The 25368-nt window shown below is 37.7% G+C and overlaps 1 protein-coding gene across 22 annotated transcripts in view; it reads right to left on the bottom strand.

The window, feature by feature from the left end:
- Positions 1-25368, bottom strand: part of MGA (MAX dimerization protein MGA) — a 156877-nt gene that overhangs the window by 26336 nt on the left and 105173 nt on the right. For 18 of the 22 annotated variants that reach the window (XM_058541294.1, XM_058541295.1, XM_058541292.1 and 15 more), the window contains exons 4-12: positions 25269-25347; positions 24973-25071; positions 17530-17661; positions 17208-17312; positions 14507-15168; positions 13012-13357; positions 3429-3655; positions 1948-2124; positions 1263-1335 (exon numbers count right to left, since the gene is read on the bottom strand). In XM_058541294.1, the coding sequence (XP_058397277.1) occupies positions 1263-1335; positions 1948-2124; positions 3429-3655; positions 13012-13357; positions 14507-15168; positions 17208-17312; positions 17530-17661; positions 24973-25071; positions 25269-25347 (1900 nt within the window). The remainder of the gene's footprint in view (positions 1-1262; positions 1336-1947; positions 2125-3428; positions 3656-13011; positions 13358-14506; positions 15169-17207; positions 17313-17529; positions 17662-24972; positions 25072-25268; positions 25348-25368) is intronic. The other 4 variants (XM_058541296.1, XM_058541299.1, XM_058541305.1 and 1 more) reach the window with 1 other exon arrangement.

Raw genomic sequence — 25368 nt, 5'->3', positions numbered from 1 at the left:
TTTATTTTCCATGAGTTCTCAGAAAAGTGCCGGGGCATAGAAATTCAACAGTTGCCTAGTAGTCCACTCCAATGTAGTTTCATTGGTAATTTAACACTCACAATTTGGGAGTTTTCCAGAAAAAAGAAAGATTCCAGAGACTCAGACTACGACAGTCTTCACTATCCTGCTGACTGGGCTCTCTTAATAAAAAGGGAGTCCACTTGAGACTGCTCTAAGAAGCCATAACTATTATATAAGAAAGTGTTATTTTGCAAACAAATCATGACCTATAACCAAAGTTAAGCTTATTTGGTATAGTTTAATATTCTGCTATCCATATAGGCAAAGCAAAGATACTTGCAAGATGCTTTATAACATATGAGGGTAGAGTCAATCCTAATGAACAGCAAGAGAGATAGTGTTCTGGTTTAAAAAAAAAAAGAAAAAAAAAATGTTCACTCTACCTCTAGTTTCTACTGCAAATACTACTGAATTACTTCTATGCCTCAAGATATGATTGCTCCACTTCAACATTGTGTGCAGATCACTCAACTCACTCATGTATTTATATTCGTGGCAACAGATTAACCAGATGTATATTTGACTAGACACCTAGATTTCTACAGAAGAGCCTCCCAACGAATGTATGTCAGGATACAGAGTCCCTCAGCCTTCAGGATGATCGTGCTCTCAGGCAGGTTCCCACCACCCCAGCAGCCTCCTCCACTTAGAAACATTATCACTTTTTGTGTATACCATGCCATAAAAAAAAGTTGAGAAGCACTGCTGCTTAAATGTCTGAAGTCTTAAGAAGCAAAACCAAAAACAAACAGGTATCTCCCTAGACACTACCTCTCATCATAGTTATTCTGGCAGCAGCCTTGGCTAGATAAATCAATGATATTCCTTCCTTTCTCCCTCTGCATTTCTCCAACAGCAACAGCTACTGAGAATCGGAGGGACAATTTCAATTGTTAATGATGCCAATGTTGCTGAGGTTTGGAAAGAGGTTTAAAAAAACAAATCGCTGACCTCATCTTAAATGTCTCTTGCAACAACATACCATATCAACACGAATGAATTTTATCTCTTAAAACAGGAGTGATAACAGACCAAATTATAGGAAAAGACAGATCTACCATCTCTATTTTTAGCAGAAGCTAGAAACAGGGTTAGGTAGACACATTCTGGATTGGTAGTTCTGGTTCTCCCCCCATTATTATTATAATCCACACCTATATAATTACTATCAAATAATAAAATCTAGTTTTCATTCTGACCTTGTGATTTATCAGAATCATCCTCTAGGTCACAGGTGACTGGTTTCAAGGGCTGCTGTTCAGAATCAGGCTCCTAAAAAAGAAAATAACACAGAAATACTTCAATTCAACACATATTTAATATCACTAGAGGCTAGGCCAAAAGCATTAAATCTCTCAAAGAAGCCTGAAACAGTAAAAAGATTAACATAGCAACAGCGTCACATCACCATGCACAGTTGCGTTACTATCACATACTACCCTTAGCAAAAACAAGCAGTTGCTCTCTAATGTCCTTGATAGCGACTGAGTCACCAAGAAAAGAATTTATACTGCACTTTATAGCATATTCTAGTAAAGAAGGAAAGACATTTGATGTTTAATGGAACAAGCTTCAGTTATTTAGAAAATTCACCAACGTGGAAAGATGCAAATCCTAATAAACATAAATAACTTAATTAAAACCATAAATGTTTATACTTTTAAAAATTACCCCAGTAGCAGAAAGAATAATACTTTTAATAATCCTAAGGGACTGTTCTCTAGAATAAGCACACAAAGAAACAGATAAATTGATATACACATCATGTAAGCCTTCTCTGCCCCACAAGAATTACTCTGAATTATTCTGATAGTAATGCAAATTCTAATATCAGTAACAGGGAATTGGAAGTTAAAAAGAGAAATTATGCAACAAGTAATTCACCTTTACACTGCAGTTCTCGGGACTAGAATGACAAGAGCCCTGCTGCTGAAATGATGGGGACGGGGATGGTGACGGTTGTCTCTGTTCCTCTTTTTTTCGTTCATATACTCGAACTCGGGCACAAGTCATCATACTTTCAAAGTACAAATAGACTGGATCCTTGTCTTCTTCTCGAATCTGTAAGTTTCATACAACAAAACATTCCATACATTGGAGAAAAAAATCTCTTAGACTCCAAAAGGAAAAACATGTTTAATCTTTGTTTCTATTGCAACACTTGAAATTTTTAAATGCAAACTTTAAATAGTACAAGTACACTTCATATGTGGTGAATCTTTGGGCAGTCAGACAGGATCTGGTTCTCTACCAAGAAATTTCAGATCACACCAGAACAGCGTTTCTCAATTATCTGTGATGAAGGATACATTTCTTAATTACCAGTCCAACACAGACTCATACTTTTGTAAAATATAATAAAATAAATTACTAGAAAAACAAAAGACATGTAAAACACAAGCCCAAGTTTTTTAGTATTCAGTTTAATAGATATAAAATTACTCTATCCACTTTCTGTAAAAGTTTCTGAATATTTACTCTCATTTTCTATTCTTATTTCATCACAGACTGCTAATAAACAATTCTGGATCAGCAGTGATACAGAGACCAGACTGAACAGCGTTGTACTAAAGGATCTTTCTTCAATTTAATGGACTGAGAAGACTGAAATGGATTTAAATCAGAAATGCTTAAGCTATTAACTCAACAGAAGTATCAGCTCTTTTACCTATCTGTCTTCAGTCATATAATAACAACTGTTATTTTAAATCTTGACCTTTACTGTTATTATTGTATATAAAGAAATTCACTTTAAAAAGGTGACAGTTACTTTTAAAAGCTTTTTCTTAATGCTTTTCTATTAATAATATGTACTACATCTTAATTACTCAATATTTAAAAGACTTTCGTTAAGTCATGGGAAAAAAGTCCATCTTTTTTTTTTTTTTTTTGGTGAGGAAGCTCAGCCCTGAGCTAACATCCATGCCAATCCCCCTCTTTTATTTTTTTTGCTGAAGAAGAATGGCCCTGAGCTAACATCTGTGCCCATCTTCCTCCACTTTATATGGGACACCACCACAGCATGGCCTGACAAGTGGTGCATCGGTGCGCGTCTGCGATCTGAACCCGGGCTGCCAGCAGCGGAGCGCGGGCACTTAATCGCTATGCCATGGGGCCGGCCCCTCCATCTTTAGACAACAGTCCTCAAGAGAGATCTGGCTATCTTTAAGAATCACTACTATTCATCTCTACTTTCATGACATTTTTTAAGTGCCAGCAACTAAACTGATTAAATCAGAAAGGGAGATGGCTTATAGGCATACTGCCTGAAAGCAAACAGAATATAAACCAAAATCTGGTTGAAACCCATCATCTTTACAAATGATTTTTGTAACCTGAAATAAAATATTCAACTCCAGGCTTACCACAGGATTGGGTTTGGGAGTATATGCCCGTGCAGGTTTAATTCCAGTGAGCAGTTTGCCCTTCACAGTAGTAGATAAAACTTCTGGCTGAGGCAACAACAATGGTTTCATAGGCTCAATGACAGAAGGCGTTGGGATATAAACTGGCTCTGGATCTACTTCACCTTCTACTTTCACCCACAACGGGTAATGTCGAACAGGCTGTTCAGGCTCTGTTTCACATATAGCTTAACAAAAAGAAGGATAAGATTTTAAGTGCCTTTGACAACAAAAGTTCACTGACACACTGCCAAAACAAAATACGCTCCCTCATAAAAAGCAGTAACTCATTAAAACAATCAAACAGATGCCCCCTAAAAAACTTTTAGTTGCCCTCATGCACCTTAATTTACTCATCTATTAACCAAGTATTTGTTGAATACCTATTATAAATCAGATACTGTTTTAGGCGCTACAGTGAACACAGCTATGAATAAAACAAACTTCTTGCCCTCACAGAGTTTATAATCTAGTAGGAGAAAACAACTAAAAAACATATAATATTAAGTAATGATAAGTACCACATAGAAAAATATAGCAGGGTAAGGAATGAAGAGTTAACAGGAGTTGCTATTACATTTAACATGGTCAGAAAAGGCCTTCTCTGTTACCTTGGCAAGATAATCATTCTATATTACACTTTCTAATTTCACAAATAACAACAACAAATCTTTATTGACTCTTACTATGTACCTATTCTAAGCACTTAATATGTTTTAACTCATTTAATGATCATGATAATCCTTGAGATATTACTATTCCCATTTTGCAGAAGCTGAGGTTCAGGGGAGTCCAAGAGTAAGAGGCAGAATCAGGATCAAACTCAATCAACCTGGCTCCAGAGACTGAGCTGTTACCATTGCCTTCTGATGACAAATTATATTCAAGAGATAGCCTCAACTGAGCCGTGGAGCAAAAATGTATCAACAGAAAAGCAATGAAACCCAACTGAGATGAAATCATACTATCAAGAAGTTCTACACAAAAGAAAACATGCATTGATTAACTAACCAAATTAAATGGAGGATCTAGGTTAAGAGGCTGCTGGCTTTATTTTTCAAGCAAATTGCCCATTCCCATAAAGAACAGCCACAGAGAAGCAAACACTGTTATTTTGTATTTTAGTGGTCAGTCCTCAGAGAGGATGTAGCTGGTTTAAGCCGAAGATCCAAAATCTTTGCCTAAGGTCACATAAAATGTGACTGAGTAGCATTCACACTTAATTCACATACTTAGTTCAATTAATCTTTCACAACAAAGCAGAATCCAAAATGCTACCTGATTTCCTAAGTATATTTGTTTTGAACGTTAAGACGCCTTTTTTACAACTTTGTCTAAAAGGTTCCTAAGGGTAACATCATTCAGAGCATATCCACAAAATGCTGAATAAAGGCTTAAAGATTAAAATACAGAGGAAAAAAACTTCAGAGCTAGAAAGTGACTGAGCCAATTACTTAGCTGTCTCTGTTAGCCAACTTTTATAACCTAGCTCATTTATCACATAATTCATAAAGACCCTAGTATTCATTCACATATTCAAATATTTGAATGTTTACTATGCATCAGACTTTGCAGATACAGTAATGAACAAAACTGACAAAAATCCCTGCCTTCCTGGAGCTTACATGTAAGCTGGGGGGAAGAGGGCGAGGCAGGCAATAAACAAGACAAACAAGGAAAATATGCTGGATAGTGATAAATGCTTACAAGAAAAAGCAGGAATGGGAATAAGTAGTATATATAGTGAGTATGTATGAGTACGCATTTTAAGGAGGAGTGTTGCAATTTTAAAAGGGGTAACCAAGGATGCCCTCACAATAAAGATGGTATTTACAGAGGCTCTACCACTCATTTGGTAAAAACTTTATTGTCTAGTGAGGCTAATTATTTTATATACGTGTTAATTCTATTACAAAAACAAAAGTGCCTTCAGAGCAAGCACTTTATCTTTGACCTCTCTCAATCATCTTTCAAGGATTTTCTATGCGTCCATAAGCTAAGGATTATATTAAGTAAAAGTCCCTTTTCGTCTTTTTCTTTTGAAAATAATAGCTACAAAATACATAGTACAGTACTTAGAAGAAAATCTCTTAAAATGTCTTGGAACATCTTAATCTCTCACAGGGAATCAAAAACAACTCTATCGGGCTGGCCCCGTGGCTTAGCGGTTAAGTGCGCATGCTCTGCTACTGGCGGCCCGGGTTCAGATCCCGGGCACGCACCTACGCACTGCTTCTCCGGCCATGCTGAGGCCGTGTCCCACATACAGCAACTAGAAGGATGTGCAACTATGACATACAACTATCTACTGGGGCTTTGGGGGGAAAAAAAAAGGAGGAGGATTGGCAACAGATTTTAGCTCAGAGTCAGTCTTCCTCAGCAAAAAGAGGAGGATTAGCATGGATGTTAGCTCAGGGCTGATCTTCCTCACAAAATAAATAAATAAATAAATAAATAAAACTGTTTAAAAAAAAACACAACTCTATAGTTTCAACTATGGATAAATGGAAAAATAGTGGTTCCAATAAATAGGGGAGTTCATAAAATGAGCTGACTGAGAAGTTCAGTTCTGTTTAGGACGTGTAAGATTGATGTGACAGCAACATAATCAAATAGGGTAAGCAATAAAAATCAGGACTATCATTGGCAGAGACTACAGCTGAAGCCACGAAAATGGACAAGACTCCCCACAAGGTCAAGAACAACAAACCAATTCATCACACTCCATTAGCTCGTTGTCCATTTGATTCCTTTCCACGGCCTGGGATCCAAGATAGAGCACTTCTCTTCTCCCCTTCACAATATACTAGAGATCCTTCTACCCTTCACCCAAAACCCAGAAAAAAGGAGCTAGCAGAGGCAAGATGAAGAGAAGAAACAGAGTAGCATAGATTCACAGAAGCCAAGAACAGAAACCCATTTCATAAGGTTTGAAGTGGTATCCCCTTATTTCTATTCAAATGCCTCCTAATATATATTACCTTCCCAAGGTACCCTAGCATTATCACTCTGTTTTCTGGGCTCTCAATAAACCTTTTGTTCATGACACTTAAAAGATTATGGCACTTTCGTTATTGTGGCACTTAAAATTACAAAAAATTCCTATCTATATGTTTACCGCATATCTCTTTTGTCAAATTAACGGTAACCTCTTAGAGATGGACTCTGTTTTAATTGTCTGTATCGGGCCGGCCCCGGGGCTTAGCGGTTAAGTGCGCATGCTCCACTACTGGTGGCCCGGGTTCGGATCCCGGGTGCACACTGACGTACCACTTCTCTGGCCATGCTGAGGCCGCGTCCCACATACAGCAACTAGAAGGATGTGTAGCTATGACATACAACTATCTACTGGGGCTTTGGGGGGAAAAATAAATAAATAAAATTATAATTGTCTGTATCTTACCGCCTTCTACTCCTGGAAGTGTCCATAGTAGTTGCTCCACAAATGAACAGTGTTAGACACAGAAGTCCCAGAAAACTGCTATGCTAATCATCAGCATACTATACTCTTCTCTCTCCCATTTTTATAGGCGTTTTAAACCTTTCTATAATATATATACCCATGGGTAAAATGTAACACCCATAAAGTGCAGAAACAATGTATTTACAGCTTAATACATATTAATAAGTATACAATCATGTAAACACTCACTATACAGGTCAAGAAATGGAATACAGCCATTGACCCCAGAAGCCTTTGCATGCCCTTTCTCAATCACAATCCCTTCCCACAAGAGAATCACTTAAATGATAGCCACCTCCCTGCTTTCCTTTTTTTTTTTTTTTTTGTGAGGAAGATCAGCCCTGAGCTAACATCCGTGCTAATCCTCCTCATTTTGCTGAGGAAGACCGGCTCTGAGCTAACATCCATTGCCAATCCTCCTCCTTTTTTTTTTCCTCCAAAGCCCCCCAGCAGATAGTTGTACGTCATAGTTGCACATCCTTCTAGTTGCTGTATGTGGGACACAGCCTCAGCATGGCCGGAGAAGCGGTGCGTCAGTGCGCGCTTGGGATCCGAACCCGGGCCACCAGTAGCGGAGCGCATGCACTGAACCGCCAAGCCATAGGGCCAGCCCCCCTGCTTTCCTTTTTTAATACCAAAAAACATACCCCTAAACATCACAGCTTAATTTTGTCAGCTTTTAGAATTTATACAAATGTAATCACAGAGATGTATTCTTTTGCCCAGCTTTTTTTTTCCACTGAACATTATATTTGTAAAAGGCATCTATGCTGTTGCACATACCCATAATTTATTTTTACTGTGGTATACTATTCCACTGATTATTCATACTATTGTTTATTCATTCTACTGTTGTTCGATATCTGGGGTTGTTTCAAGGTTGTAGCTACTGTGAATCACAATGCCATAAACACTCTTGTACAATGCAGTTCTGCTGGTTACTCTGGAGTCAAACTACTAGGACAGGGAAAGTGTATCACCAACTTTAGTAAATATTTCCAAACTATTTTCCAAAGTGGTTATATCAATTTATATTCCCATCAGCAGTGTATGAGAGTTTCCATTTATCACAAGTTGATATTATCAGAGGATACTAATTATAACCATTCCAGCAGGTATGTAGTGGAATCTTGCTGTGACTTTACTTCGCATTTCCCTAATTATGAATGAGATATTCAACATCCTTCTTTATGAAGTGCCTCTAAAAGTCCTGCCCATTTTTTATGGGACTGTTTAATTCTGCTTAATTTGCAGACATCTTTATATATTCTGAATACAGGTCCTTAGTTAGGTATTGCAAAGATCTGTTCTCTCACTGTAGCTTCTATTTTCACTAACTTAATGTCTTAAAGACCTGAATTTCTCATTTTTAACTAACCAAATGTATTAATCTTTATTCTAAGGATTGGTGTTTTCTTCAGTCATGCTTAAGAAATCTTTTCCTAATGAGAGATCATATATATATATATTCTTCTATATTATCTTCTAAAAGTTGTGTTGTTTAGCTTTTCACAATTAGGTTTATAATCCACCTAGAAATTATTTCTATGTATGGTGTGAGGAATAAAATGTTTCACTTTTTCCCAAATGGATATTCAGTGATCCCACCACCATTTATTAAAAAGATCATCCTTTCCTTATTCCTCTGCCATTTTGTCCATATATGTTTGAATCTATTTTAGCCTCTCTATTCTGTTCTACTGGTCTATTCATTTTATCCTCAAGCCAGTATCACCCTGTCTTAAACGTGGTAGTTTTGTAAGTTTTGATATCCAATAGGGCAAGTCCTCCCACCTTGTCATTGTTTAAGATTGCCCTGGCTACATCTAGGTCCTTAGCATTTCCATGTAAATTCTGGAGCCAGCTTTTCAAGTTTCACATAAAACCTTTCAAGATTTTGATTAGGATTACAATAAAATTACAGATGAAAATGAGAAGTGAGACCTTTACAGTATTCAGTTTTGCTTGCTATCAGTTATTATTTAAATCAAGAATGGATGTTGAGAGGATTCTGGGAAGATGGCAGTGTAGGAAGCACCAAGAAATGTGCCTCTCCATCTGAACAACTGCACCATAGAATCTGCCTGATGTAATTATTTTGGACCTCGGGAGTCTGTGGAGGGCTTGAAACTTCTGGGGGAAGACTTGGACAATAAAGTGTCACTAATTGTGGTCAGTTTCAGCTCTTAGCACAGTAGCAGCTACTCCTTCCCCACGCCCTGGCAGGCAGCTGTGTATGTGTTCTTGGGGCAGCTTGCACACAGCTTGGGGAGCCAGCAGGGGAAAAAGGCATCTGTCTTCCAAACATCAAGAAGCTCTGCTCTTATTGCTGCTTCTGATCACAGAGGTGCAGACAAAGAGGTAGGCAGTCACTGTTGTTGTACCTCCCCCGACTGTTCCAAGCCCTTATCCAACTGTCTTAAGCGACTTCCAGGGAATTGAAAAAGCCACCATCCTTCTTCTCCCCTTCATTTTTCACTTTTTCCCCTTTCAGGAGCCAGACATTAAAGACTAGAAAATTCAAAAACAACTGCATATACAGGAAAAATTAGAAAATGACCATGCATGCCCCAGGAAAGGCTCAGAAAAGACCTGAGAAGACCTTAAGTTTACACCTCAGGCTGATCCTCGGCACAAAGACAGCCTACAGTAATCAAAAAATAAATAAATAAATAACAAAAAAATCCAAACCCTGGGGAAGGAAGACAATCTGATTTCCAGAGTTACCACACTATTAGATTTAAATGTCCAGTGTTCCACAAAACATCACAAGGCATATAAAAAAAACAGGAAATTATGGCCCATTCAAAGGAAAAAAAATAAATCAACCAAAACTGTCCCTGGAAAGGACCTTAATAGGAGATATACCAAAGACTTTAAAACAACTGCCTTAGAGGTGCTCAAGGAAATAAAGGAAGACGTGGAGAAAGTCAAGAAAACAATGTGTGAACAAAATGGAAATATCAAACAGATAGAAAACCTGAAAACAAATCAAAAAGAAAACCTGGAGCTGAAAAAGTACAATAACTGAAATGAAAAATGCACTGGAGGGATTTAAAGGCAGATTTGAACAAGAAGAAGAAAGAATCCATGAACTTGATGATAGGACAATGGAAATTATGGAGTTTGAGGAACAAAAATAAAAGATATTGAAGAAAAGCAAACAGAGCCTAAGGGACCTGTGGGACACCATCAAGTGGACCAACATGCACATAATGGGAGTTCTGGAAAAAGAAGAAAAAGAGAAAGGGGCAGAGACAATATCTGAAGAAATAATGGCTAAAAACTTCCCAAATTTGAGGAAAGACATGAATATGAACATCTAAGAAGCTCAACAAACTCCAAGTAAGATGAACTCAAAAAGATCCACACTGAGACACGTTACAGTCAGGCATTGCTTAATGATGGGGATCCACTCTGAGAAACATGTCATTAGGCGACTTTATCACTGTGCAAACATCATAGAGTGTACTTACACAAATCTAGATGGTAAAGCCTACTACACACCTAGACTATATGGTACTAATCTTATGCGACCACCGTCGTATCACTGACCAAAATTTCATTATGCTGTACATGACTGTATAATCAAATTTTCAAAAGAGAAAGAGAGAATCCTTAAAGCAGCAAGAGAGAAATAAATCATCACGAACAAGGAATCCTCAATAAAAATATGAGCAGATTATTCATCAGAAACTTTGGAGGCCAGCAGACAGCGGGCTGATATATTCAAAGTGCCAAAAGAAAAAAACTATCAACTAAGAATCCTGCATCTGGCAAAACTGTCTTTCAAGAGTGAGAGAGAAATTAAGAACTTCCCAGACAAACAAAAGCTCAAGGAGTTCGTGACCACTCAACCTGCCTCCAAGAAATGCTCAAGGAAGTCTGTAAGGTGAAATGAAAGGACACTAGACAATAACTCAAAGCCATATGGAAAAATAAAGATCTCACTAAAGCTAAACACATGGGCACTATTAAAGCTAGTACTATTATAACAATGGTTTGTAACTGTACCTTTTTTCCTACCATATTTAAGAGACAAATACATTTAAAGAAAAAAAAATTATTAGTGTGAAAATTAGTATTACTGTAACTTTGGTTTGTAACTCCAAATTTTGTTTTCTACATAATTTAAGAGACTAATGCATTTTTAAAAATTATTAGTTTATGTTTTTGGGCACACAATGTATAAAGATGTAATACTGTGACATCAACAACCAAAAGGGGTGGGGACAGAGCTGTAAAGGAGCAAAGTTTTTATATGTTACTGAAGGTCAGTCAGTATAAATTCAAATTAGAGTGTTATAACTTTAGGATGTAATTCCTCTCGTAACCACAAAGACAACAGCTATAGAACATACATAAAAGGAAATCAGAATTTGAACATTTCACTACAAAATTTCAACTAAACACAAAAGAAGGCAGTAATGCAGGAAATGAGGGACAAAAAAGCTATAAGGCATATAGAAAACAAAAAAGCCATAAGGCATACAGAAAACAGCACAAATTATAGAAGTAACTCTCCCTCCTTATCAGTAATTATCTTAAATGCAAACAGGTTAAATTCTCCCATCAAAAGACAGATCCTTAGAATTGATAAAAACACACGATCCAACTATATCCTGTCTACAAGAGATTCACTTGAGGTCCAAAGACATAAACAGGTTAAAAGTGAAAGGATGGAAAAAGATATTCCACACAAATAATAACTAAAAAAGAGCAGGGGTGGCTATACTAATATCAGACAAAATATACATGAAATCTAAAAAGGTTGCAAGAGACAAAGAAGGGCATTATATATTAATAACAGGTTCAATACATTCAGAGGAAATAAATTATTTACACACCTAATGACAGACCAAAATATATGAAGCAAAAACTGGCAGAACTCAAGTCAGAAATACAGTTCTACAGTAAGAGTTGAAGCCTTCAATACTCCGCTCACAATAATGAATAGAACAACCAGACAGAAGAAAAGAAAATAGAAGACTTAACACAATAAACCAATTAGATCTAACAGGCACATATAGAACATTCTACCCAACACAGAAAACACATTCTTCTCAAGTGCACACGGGATATTTTCCAGGATAGTCCATATGTTGGGCCACGAATTAAGTCTCAATGGATTTTATAATTTTATTTATTTTTTTTTTCCCCAAAGCCCCAGTAGATAGTTGTATGTCATAGTTGCACATCCTTCTAGTTGCTGTATGAGGGACGCGGCCTCAGTATGGCCGGAGAAGAGGTGCGTTGGTGTGCGCCTGGGATCTGAACGTGGGCCGCCAGTAGCAAAGCGCACGCACTTAACCGCTAAGCCACAGGGCCGGCCCTCAATAGATTTTAAAAGATAGATACCATACAAATTATCTTCTCTGACCACAACAGCATGAAATCAGAAATCAGTAACAAAAGGGAAATGGAAAATTCACAAAATCGTGGAAATTAAACAACACACTTTTTTTCTTTTGAGGAAGAGTGGCCCTGTGCTAATATGTCTTGCCAATCTTCCTTTTTTCCTTTCTTTCTCCCCCAAGCCCCAGAACATAGTTGTGTATCATAGTTGTAGAGCTGTAGCTCTTCTATATGGGATGCTGCCTCAGCATGGTCTGATGAGCGGTGAGTACGTCCGTGCCCAGGATCTGAATCGGCGAACCCCAGGCCGCCAATGTGGAATGCGCGACCTTAACTGCTACGCCACTGGGCCAGCCCCCAGTATATTTTAATTTACTACATTATAGGTGACCTTTTAAGCCAGTAGGGGGAGGAATGCAGAAAAACAGATTAAGATTCAAAGGCATTCTGAAAGTTCAAATGAGAGAATGGTTCAAATTTAGCACAAAAAGCCACCTTAAAGAGAAAAATTCAACTTAAAAAAGGCACACGCGTGCGTGTATGTATGTGTGTGTATCACACATGCCACACAGGACAAGCATTTAAGGATAATAAGAATTTCTCAAAATTCTTCTTAGATCATTGATCAGAATTAAAGTAATAGTAATATTTGAAATACATTTCAAATAACCATACTTTCTAAAAAAATAAATCTATACTCTGTTTTAACTCTCAATTAATACTCACTGTATTCTAGCTTCTTTCTTTTCTTTTTCTCTTTCAATTGTTCTTCCTCCTCCTTGACTGTCTCTTCTTCTTCTCTTTGCTCCTCTCCCAGAGGATCATAAAATACTGGATCACGATGGGCAGCTTTCCTCTGGAAATGCTTAGTTTTGGATCCCCCCTTAACAAGTACAACTTTTCTTTTCAAACAAGTGCAGCCAAACATGCAGTCTGGTCGGCGGCAATGAGCAGGCTGGCGCTTCTCCAAAGCTAGACTTGAACATATGCAACCCAATCGACAGAAGTCATTGTTGCATGGAGGGGCTCGTTTCCTTATGATTGTGTGGATGGGTTTAGTTTTGAGAGATGCCTAAAGTTAAAGCAGAAAATTGTAAATCTATTAAATCATCCCCTAACACCACTAATTACTTATATATTAGTCTGCCTTCTTCTCTGACTCTGAGCACTCAGTACTAACAGCACAAGATTAGCACAGCTTCAAAAAACAGAACATGAATATCACCAGGATTCTGAGCAATCTCCCATTCTAATGCGTACCACAGACGAGCAAGAGAATAAATATTTTAACTAATTATGAGCCAAAATATCAACAAGTATGAACTTATTATCAACAGAAATCACACATAATGTTCTAGGGCAGAGGTTGACAAACTTAAGGCCCATAGGCCAAAGCCAGTCTGTTTCATACATAAAGTTTCATTGGAACAGAGCCAGGCTCCTTCATTTACATGTCTATGGCATTACAACAGCAGAACTGAGTAACTGCAACAGAGTGTATGGGCTTGCAAAGCCTAAAATTATAATCTGGCCCTTTACATGAACAGTTTGCCGACCCCCGTTCTACAGTAATTAATAAAAAGGGAATAGGATAATACGTGCATAGAACTCTTTGGGAATTATCAATAATAAAGGACATTTTGTATTTAGTCCTAACATCTGATGATTTTCAGCTGTAGAATTTGTCACAGAATTAAAAAATGGAAGGTAAAATACAGAAATTTCATGAAAAAATTATCCACTTGCTGTTGTGTCATTTCACATGCACCACAGGCTGCTAAGACAGGTGAACCAATGATAAAAAAAATTCTTAACATAAAATTTTACAACAGACAAAAAGCTCTTTCTCCATATGTTTATAATTTTTTGGATTTACTGGGATTTAGTACCCTTTAAGCAGAATTTCCAAAGCTGTTCTAATAAGATCAGCAAATGTACTTGCCCACACACTGGAGAATGAAATTAGAGACTTTCAGAACGGCCAGCTGCCTTTATACAGGAGAGAGATATTATTCAAAGCACAACTGTACTGTCTCCCTCTGCTGGCGGGAGGGATCTACACTTGGGTATCTAGTTGACAAAGGAGAAATGTGGAAGACAGCTCCTTAGTTGTAACTATGCCCGATCCTCCTGCCAAAAAGCCCTATTCCCACTTCCCCTCACTAACCTAATTCTTTCTAGCCAAGAACTAATATGCTTCTGGAAGACAACAGAAACTTACTTGAGCAGTAAGCAGAGTTGTTAAAGATACGTCTGCTCGCTCTTCGGTGATATAGGTCCTTGGTTTTCCTTCCCAAAGTGCACAGTCTTCCAGGTCCATTAGCTTCACTTGAGATTTAGACAAGCCTGGAGGGCGAGTTCCCTGTTGCTGTTGCTGCTGCTGTTGGTGTGCCTGTCGCAAACTAATCTGCTTTGGAAATGTATTTTCATCTAAAGTTGGCACAACAAAGTTATTCACTTGATTTTCTGAGATGGTGCTGGAAGAATTCTTGGTAACCTTATCCCCTGGAATCATATGAGTGTGTTTCTGCTTTGGTGAAACAGGGTATGGTAAAATGGATTTATAAGATGACTTAGTTCGGCCACTGCAAGTTGCCTGCTTGTTCTGAGACTTCACCTTTCGAGAGGCAGGGGGTACAGAATGAGGCTTCAAAGAGTAAGAGGTAGAAGGGGAAATGGTAGACTGCTTCTTTAGTACACTATCAAGTGTTCGGACATAGCTGGTACTCTTGGTGGGAAGCTGGTATACCACAGGAGATGCGGGAGCATTGGAAGAGAAACCCATGCTTGTTTCCATCAGCTTGCCTTCATTTTCCAAGTACTCATCTAGCTTATCACTGCAGAAAGCAGAACGGTTTTTCAGTGAACTTTCTGAATTTCCACCTAGAAATAAGGAGACACAGATACTTAAAGAAATCTAGGACAGATCTTTAGATCTCTAGAAAAAACACTAAAAAAGGCCAGAAGCAATAAGTTATAAGCTACTGAATCTTCTAAACTGTCCCTCCTTAGAATGAAGAAAAATATAAAATATAAAACCAAGAGAAGAGATCAAATGTCATATGCTAATTACACTAAAACCCATTAGCTAATATTATTTTATTACATATTTAGCATTAATTTTTGCAAGTGCTAATAATTAACACTAAGATAAGAGTTTACAATCTTTGATAACTTATGACCTTAGTATAGAGACCTCACATAAGTAAAAATATACTTAAATTTGACCTCAACAGAATGCCAAAAGATCATTTTTAAGAGACTGCAGTACCTGGACTCTCTCATACAAAACACAAAAGAACAGGTAAGAGCACAAAAAGAAGAGTCTAAAATTTTGTCTTTTGTTTGTTTTGGGTTTTTTTGGGGTTTTTTTGTGAGGAAGATTAGCCCTGAGCTAATATCCGATGCCAATCCTCCTCTTTTTGCTGAGGAAGATCAGTCCTGGGCTAACATCCGTGCCCATCTTCCTCTACTTTATATGGGATGCCGCCACAGCAGGGCTTGATAAGTGGTGCGTCAATCGGCACCCAGGATCCAGGCCTGCAAACCCCAGGCCGCCGAGGCAGAGTGCGCAAATTTAACCGCTACACCACTGGGCCAGCCCCTAAAATTTAGTTTTTAAGAACAAGCTTAGTAAAGAGACAAGTATTACACTATTATAACACAGTACAAAGATTCAACAATGAGAAAAACTATTATGGACAAATGCTATATTTATCTGGTTAGAGTGTAAACCGCAAAAAAGTGCAGTGGGAAAGGAAAAGCACTAAGAAAGGAGACCAATAGGCATACAGTCAAAATGCTTGGATTAGAAGTTTACTTTGATAATTTTATTTATTTATTTTTTTTTCCCCCAAAGCCCCAGTAGATAGTTGTATGTCGTAGTTGCACATCCTGCTAGTTGCTGTATGTGGGACGTGGCCTCAGCATGGCCGGAGAAGCGGTGCGTCGGTGTGCGCCCGGGATCCAAACCCAGGCCGCCAGCAGAGGAGCGCGCGCACTTAACCGCTAAGCCACGGGGCCGGCCCTAGAAATTTACTTTGAAGTATAATTTTATCAGAAATCACTATACAGTTCTGAAGTATACAGTTGTGAAATAATGCTTGAGAATGATGCTTTTTGTAACTACACGAATAACAGGAAGTGCAGTTACAAAGGCTGCAGGGATTATTTAAGCCTAACATGGTTAGGGACTGAACTCCAGGATTGGGGCTATGGAACATGGGGAACGAACAAAAATCGAGAATTATTTTCAGTTTATTTTATTTTGTGAGGAAGATCAGTCCTGAGCTAACATCCGTGCTAATCCTTTTTTTTTTTTTTTTTTGCTGAGGAAGACCGGCTGTGAGCTAACATCTATTGCCAATCCTCCTCCTTTTTTTTCCCCAAAGCCCCAGTAGATAGTTGTATGTCATAGTTGCACATCCTTCTAGTTGCTGTATGCGGGACACAGCCTCAGCATGGCCCGAGAAGGAGTGCGTCAGTGCGCGCCCGGGATCCGAACACGGGCCGCCAGTAGTAGAGCGCACGCACTAAACCGCTAAGCCACGGGGCTGGCCCTATTTTATTTTATTTTTATTTTTTTGTGTGTGTGAGGACTAGCCCTGAGCTAACATCTGATGCCAATCCTCTCCTTTTCCCTGAGCTAACATCCGTGCCCATCTTCCTCTACTTTATATGGTACGCCGCCACAGCATGGCTTAACCAGCAGTGCATCGCTGCGCGCCCGGGATCCAAACCTGCGAACCCCGGGCCACTGAAGCAGAGTGCGTGCACTTAACCGCTTGTGCCACCGGGCTGGCCCAGTTTATTTTAAAGCATGGAAAGAAGAGATGAAGAAAAACCACCAAGACTGACTTTTAACAAAAACCTTTGGCCACATTTTTCCGAACTTATTTATAAATTTTTAAAAAGCTAATTACCTTCATTCCTAGAGGCAGAAGCACTATGAAACTTTCCTCTCCATCCCTTAATCTTGGTGAAGTCATTGGTCTTCCCTGTCCTAGAAACAAACGGAAATCCAGCATCTATAAAAGAAAAAGTAAAAGAGATGACCAAAGTTCTAGCAAGCCAATATCTAATATCTAACCAATTCCTAAAACTTTATCTAAAATGTAGAAATCATTGTTAAGACTATGCCACTAGGTAAAAGATCTACTTTAGAATATCCTAAATGTCTCTAACAAAGGTAGCTTTTTATTTGTATCACAAATTTGTTTGACTTTACAAACTCGACACACTCACCAGGAGAGGCAGGGTTGGTTCCTGTAGGGTTCCAGAAAGAAAAGCTAGTGGCTGGAGCCAAAGGTAGCTGTACTCCCAAATATTTAAGATCAATGCTCATTGTTGGATCCACTGAATTCAATTTTAAGCCCACTACAAGAAAAAAGGACCACAAATCATATTGGTTTTTTTAACCTTTGGTTGGTGGTGGGGGCATTAATAGAAAAGAGACAGCAGAGAGCAAAAATCATGAAATAAAAATAAAAAGTGGCAGACAGACTTTAAGGTGGCCCCATAATCCTCACCTCCTGGAATTACTTATTTGTATAAGCCTCCCCCCTCCTCCCTCCCCACCTGAGTGTGGGCAGGGCCTGTGATTTGTTTCTAACTGATGGAATGTGGCAAAAGGGATGGGATGTACACAATTACGTGTGTACGATAATATAAGAGTGAGCATATCACCCATCTTGCTAGAGCCACAAGAATATAAATTCTGCCAACAACCTGAGAGAACCTGGAAGCAGATCCCTCCCCAGTCAAGCCTCTAATGAGAAACCAGTCCTGACACCTTGATTGTAGCCTTGTGAGACTCTTAAGCAGAAGACCCAGTTAAGCCATGCCGACTCCTCACCCATCGAAACTGAGAGGCAGTAAATGCACTGTTTTAAGGCATTAGGTTTGTGGTAATTTGTTAAGCAACAATAGATAACTAATACATAACTACAGCAGACTTCAGATCGTTTGTGCTTTAACCCTTTGTGGTTAAACCCTTCCTAGGACCTCTAACACAAACTTGCCATAGACTGAGCTTCTGGCCTGATTATGGCTGCTAATTCTCTAGTTACTATTCATGGTATTTATGGTTAATTAAGCCTATAAATACTATGACTTATTTGTAGGTGAAGAAGCAATCTTTGGGGAAAGTACTTATTTATTTTATATATCCTTTTACAGTTTTTTTTTTGCTTAACATTTTACATCTGAGATTTGTCTACGTTGACAGATTTATCTCTAGATCATTTCTTTTCACTGCTGTACACTATTCCAGATTATGAATATCCTCCAATTTATCTACCATTCTCCTACTGATGAGAATTAAGCTGTTTCTTATTTTTAACTATTACAAACAATGCTGCAGTGTAACTGTACATCTTGTACAAGAATCTACATTACACATGTGAACATGTGTGAGACCTTCTCTAGTGCCTTTAGTTTTTCCTTATGACATTTACCCTGGAGTGGAATTGCCATGTAATGGGGTATGTTCATCTTTGAATGTAATGAATATTGTGAGTGTCTGACATATTTTGTGGCTGCCCAAAATATTGTGAACACTCTTCCTAGAGTTGTTACTTTTCCACATTGTTACTCCTACCTCTTCAAGGTAGATGTTAGAAAAATTCACTTTCCAACTTCCCTTGCAGTTTATGCGCAGACATGGGACATAGGTTTTGGCAATGAGACGCATCCATGAAAGACCAGTTTAGAAGAGAGCACCACGAGGAAACGGATACTGTGCAGAATTGTGCAAATAAGAGTGAGAGTGTTTGGTCAAGTTAAGAACTTTTACAGGTAAAAGTAACCAAGGTCCTAGCTGTAGTATATTGTGTTTAGTGTCCATATTGAAAACGGTGGTGACTGTCTGATACTGTGGGATTGCTTGTATGAGCAGTCTGGGAATGTAATTTGGGCATTTTTCCTGACTGCTTCTCTCGTCTTTTGGGAGACTCTGTAAGTCACCTGATATTCTTTAATAAATTCATATTCTATTTCATCTATAGAGTGGATTCTGATGTTTTCAACTAAGAATTCTAACTGATACACTTAGTTATTATTCTGAATCCTTCTTATGCAATGGCATGTAAGAAAATGATAATTACATAACAAACTGGGGTAAACCTGAGGCTGCTTGTGGCTGGAAGCAACCAGATCTATAGTATTAACTTCTCTTGGTCTTCCTTGGCCACTCTGAGGAGATCAATATCTCAAGAGCACACCTGTCACACAACCATGGATAACAATGTGCAACAATGCACTAGTTGGGAATGTGTGCACTAGATACTGCCAAACTACTCTCAATTTATATGCCCATCAGCAGTGCATGAGAGTTCTTGCTGATCCACATCCTCTCCAACGTCTGATAACATTGGGCTTTAAAAACTGTCCCAATCTTATTGATATAAATTTACATCCTATTGTTCTTAAATTTTCATTTTTCTGTTACTAGTGACAATCTTCTAATTTGGACTTCCTCATTCGTGGATTACTGGCTTCATATTATGGAGTGGGAAAAGTATTTAACTTAACGGTTTTAACACAACTGAAGCAAAAGAGTTCCAAGTATTAAGTATCACAGTAATAACCATTAAAAGTCATAGGCACAGGTTTCCAATAAAAAGTTTACAAAGTGCTGGTTCCCTAAAAAGGTAAAGACATTAGGTAGGGTATGAGCCACAAATTCTCATGGCTAATTTGTGTATCCTCCACGTAGAACTTACCCGAACAAAAGATGGCTATTCTGTTTTAGTCTGCAATTCTAGTCCTTTAAAACAAATATTTTTTAGTTTATCATTTTTATTTTATCTAGTCACATCATGTGATTAAAACTAACATCAATAAGACAAAACATTCTTCCCTCATGTTTCCAATCAACTGGGGAGAAAATAAGATTATAAGTCAAAACAAGTGGTTTTTAATCCTGTCTTTGGGGTACACTTCTCAGCTTTAGCTTCCTCATCAGTAAAATCAATGCCAATCCACCACACTGGTTTTTATGTTTTAAGAATTTACTGCACCTTCTCTGTGAAATATCCTGTAATACAGATGGTGACAGAGATAAAAGACATTTCCCAGACCTCAAAGAGCTTTAGTTATATTTTCCCAACTGGCTCATTAGTAGTTACAATAGAGTAAACAAGTCCTACGAGAGGTAAACAAAAAGAAATGACACTTGAAAAGCCCAAGAGAATCTGATAAAACTTTACAGAGGGCGGGCCACCCCAGTGGCATAGCAGTTAAGTGCATGCACTCCGCTGCGGCGGCCCGGGGTTTTCGGGTTTGGATCTTGGGCACCCAGTGACGCACCGCTTATCAAGCCATGCTTTAGTGGCGTCCCGTATAAAGTAGAGGAAGATGGGCACGGATGCTAGCTCTGGGCAAATCTTCCTCACATACACACACACAAAATTTAAAAAAAAAAAAAACTTTACAGGGGGTGTAATTCTTAAGTAGGAATTAACTAGGAAAGGTGGAGAGGGAGAACAGAGTGCAACTAGAAAGCAAGATACTGCAGCAAGTCAAGTGAGAACTAAATCCTAAACAAAGGGATAAAATGAGATACTGTGGTGCTTTGAGAAGAGAAAAATACTTTATTATTATTATTATTAATGACAAAAACTGCCAGAACAGCTGCCTACAGATAAGGTAGAAAGAAAGGAATTAAGTTGTTAAAAATGTTACCATACAGGCTAAGTAGGTAGACATGCAAAATCCAGACCCATACAATCAAATTTAGAGACTGTTCTTTCCCACATATTTCCTTGTCTGCACTTACTTGTATTCTGAACTGCCACCCTCCCCCAAAAGTGACACAAAGTCTCAAAACAACAACAAAAAGACCAAATTTATTTTAAATATACATATCAATTTTTTAAAAGCTCTAAAAATAGAGAGGTCAATGGCATATGGACATTATTTAAATAATTCCCAATTTAGCTTATCTAGACTATCCTGAAATGTTTGTCCTGCAAGAAAATTCTTCCCCAAGTAACAGATACATTAGACCTAGACTTAGTTGGTTTCATATGAACAAGAATAACTTCAGCTTGCAGAAAATAAAATAACTCACAGAAAGCATATCCCAAAAATACAAAAAATCTTTTCCACATATGACAATTTAAAGTAAATTATATTTCTAAATGCTTTTGCCTATTCACCATATAAGGAGCTACTTCTGAAAGACATATTATCACACCATTACAAAAAAGACCCATAAAGATAGAAATGAAAAAAAGATAACCTTTAGGTTCAAAGGCAGAGTCGCCTAAGAAAATAAAATGTAGCAAAAAAATGCCTCCCTCTAGCTAAACCCAATGAAATGTAAAGTATTCACAAAAACACACTCAAGAGGAATAAACATCTATATAACTAGCCAACACAGAACAAAAAAGCAGATATACGTATCTATATATATCTATAGCTGAAAAACTCCAGCTAATCATAGATTTAACACTACTTTCAGAATATTTTTAAATAACTAAAATAGAAGTTTTAAATAACTAAAAAGGAAAAGGCAGAGAGCTCTGGAAAGATTGTCATAAAGGAATTTAACATTAGAACTGACAAGAGTCCATACTGATATAAATAAATGACTAAACAAACAAACGAGGGAGAAAAGACAAATCTCTGGTGCAGAAGAATTCCAAATAATTTATGCAGATACTCCACCCTCAAGAAAGTGGAGCATAACTCCCCACTCATTAAGTGTGGGCTACACAGTCACTTCCTTCCAAAGAGTACAGCATGGAAAGGTCAGCGACAAATCATGTTGATAAGATGTGCCCTTGATATGATGGGATGAGAATGGCACTTTACCTCTGTGGTCTCCATCCCATGTAACCAAAGTCTAACCATAAAAAAAAACATCAGATAAATCCCAGCTAAGGGGCATTCTACAAAATACCTGACCAGTACTCCTCAAAATTGTCAAGGTCATTAAAAACAAAGAAAGTCTGAGAAACTGTACCAGCCAAAAGGATCCTAAGAAGACATGACTACTAAATGTAATGTGGTTTCCTAGATGGGGTCCTGGAATCAAAAAAGGTAACTAAGGAATCTGAATAAAGTATGGACTTCAGTTAATAATAACATATCAATATTGGTTCACTAATTGGAACAAATGTACTACACTGATGTTAGATGTTAATAATAGGGAAAACTGGGTACAGAGTACATGGGAACTCTGTGTACTATGTTCCCAATTTTTCTGCAGATCTAAAACTTACATAAGATAAAAAGTTTATTTAAAAATTGACATAGAATTAACTTGGTAGCAATGAAGTAGAAATGCTTTTACAAAAATACCTTTTAAGTTCAAAAACGGATGACAATTTCAGGTTGATAGAAAATAAGTCAATTTAGATATAGTAAAGGCAGTATGAGAGACAGAAAAATATAGTTCTCTGGAAAACAAAATTAAGGACCTTATTTTACTTTAGTAACAAAACTACCAACAACAACAGTAAAAACACTGTCTCAGGCTTAACCAACATTTCTTCCACAATTTCAAAGCAGACTCAAAGAGATCTTCGGTTTTTCAGCTCAAAAAGATTTTTAAGTGCTTATTTTCTAAAGAATAATGAAACTCTACAGTTAACAGAAAGGTAAAGAAATATGACATTATCAAATCGAAATTTAACAAAGTACTTCAAGCATCAATTTTTAGAGAGGAATGGAAGAATCCTTTCACTATCTTCAGAGACCTGGGGTTGGCGTCACTCAGTTACTACAAATATTTAGCCAAATTAACTTATTCTTTTGAAATTCTAAGTCTTAAGAAGCAAAGGTTAGGGCATGGGGGGGAACACCTGCCAAAATAAAACAGAAAAAAAAAAAAATCCAAAATAGAACTCTACCTCACACCTTACGAAAAGTAAGTACCAAATGGATTACAGATTTAGCAGTTTAAAAAACTAAAACTACCTAAGAATGCAATTGGATTAATTTTGACAACGTTAAGAATTAAGTAAAAACTTGAACATTACACCAAATGCAGCATCTGTATAGCAAAACTGATGGCTCACATACGTTTTATTTGGCTCACAGCGTTTTTAAAGCTTTGCCAAAAAGCTAATATTAGCTGCCACCACTTAAAAATTGAGAGACATTACATAAAAATGACTTCAGCTTCTACTAAACAAGGGGAATTTCTGAAAATACTGGGCCCACATTCCCATATGACAACAATCCTCTCAAGTGGCTGCCCCTTTAGGAGACACACCTGTGCTCCAGCTCATCTGAGTCCAACCCCAGCAGCAAATTCAGGCTAATTTCACTTTATGTTACCTGCATAGTTTCCATAAGCATTTGACTTGGAACCCCCATTACACACACAAAAAAAATTACAGATTTGACTAAAATGTCTATAAGAGAAAGAAAAAACTCAAACCTTAGCTAACCAGGAAACAGGCAAATAGACCAGAGCAAAAAGACCAGTAGGGAACAATGAATGTATTTAAATCTAGAACTAAGACTAAAACAAACACGGGGATTAGGTTGAAAGAACAAAATATATGGTCCAGCCCTGTGGCTTAGCGGTTAAGTGTGCACGCTCCGCTACTGGCGGCCCGGGTTCGGATCCCGGGCGCGCACTGACGCACCGCTTCTCCGGCCATGCTGAGGCCACGTCCCACATACAGCAACTAGAAGGATGTGCAACTATGACATACAACTATCTACTGAGGCTTTGGGGAAAAAAAAAGGAGGAGGATTGGCAATAGATGTTAGCTCAGAGCCGGTCTTCCTCAGCAAAAAGAGGAGTTAGCATGGATGTTAGCTCAGGGCTCATCTTCCTCACAAAAATAAATAAATAAATAAAATAAAATAAACTATCGTTTTATAAATCAACTTTTTGTTTGTTAGCATATAATGCTGAGACGCTCATATAAATGATCTACTATATAATGTAAATCAGCTAGATAGTCTTCTGAAAAGAAAACTGACCAATAGTCAAAAACTCAATAAACTACTCCAAGAAGCACACCTAAAATCAAAGATTTAAGAAACTAAAACTTGGGGCATGGCTTACAACCTTTCATTTACAGTGCAAATGGGAAAATTAGCAGTTACTATGATGGTAGTAAGTATAGATTTCATTATTTAAAAAAAAGGACTAAGCAATGTAATCAAGGTCAAGATAATCTATTACAACAAAATAGAGATCATAATGAAAATTTTAAATTAAGTCCCAAGCAATATATGAAATATAATATGTTTACAGCCACACGATGAGAAAGAAAAGTATTCTATTCACACACTCAAATATATTACTAAGTACATAAGAATAAGTAGGACTCTCCCCTCAAAAAAAAAAAAAGCAACCAAAATTTAAAGATGAGAAATAAGGGGGGAAATACTCGGTTATAAAAAAAAAAAAAAAAACCAACACTTTCTCATCATGATACATTTTTTTAATGCATAAGATACCGTGCTTCACAAAGAAGTGTCTCTTAGGACAAAAAAAAGACCTACACATGTTTTTAAGTTAAGGGAAAGAAACATGGAAGGAAAGAAGAGAAAAATGTAAGCTTAGAGAGCCGCTGAAAGAAATGAAATCAAAGATGGGGGGAAAGGAGGCAAAACAGAAAAAGGGGGAAGGAGAAAAAGGAAGAGGGGGAAAAGACGGAAAAGAGAGAAGAAAGAGAATAAAACTAAAAATTGGCTTGTATGTTTTTTAGAGAATATTACCTTCTTGAAGACCAGGATGTATCACCTGCTTGTGCCGTAAGGCCTTCAAATCTTCTATCAATTCCTTTTCCAACTGGGAAATTCGTGCTCTGCAACCTACTCAGAAAACAAACATGATAAAATAAGCTACTACGTACCACAGAAGAATGAACATTGCATCTTCCTTTGCATAGCTTCCATTGTGTAGCTCTGAGCTAACATCTATTGCCAATCCTCCCCCTTTTTTTGTCCCCCAAAGCCCCACTTCTAGAGCCCAACTCCAAATATATCTCTCTTTTTACACTATTATATAATACCTGGGTCATTTGTGGTTGATGCCTGAAGACTACAGGGTTCTTCTGTTGTCCCATCAACTGCATGAATGTCTAGAGCTTCCTATATTTAAAAAAAAAAAAA

The sequence above is a fragment of the Diceros bicornis genome, chromosome 5 (assembly GCF_020826845.1).
Source record: "Diceros bicornis minor isolate mBicDic1 chromosome 5, mDicBic1.mat.cur, whole genome shotgun sequence".
Classification (NCBI taxonomy): Eukaryota; Metazoa; Chordata; class Mammalia; order Perissodactyla; family Rhinocerotidae; genus Diceros; species Diceros bicornis.
Note: the sequence above shows the minus strand (reverse complement) of the source record. Positions and strands in the feature narration are given on the sequence as shown.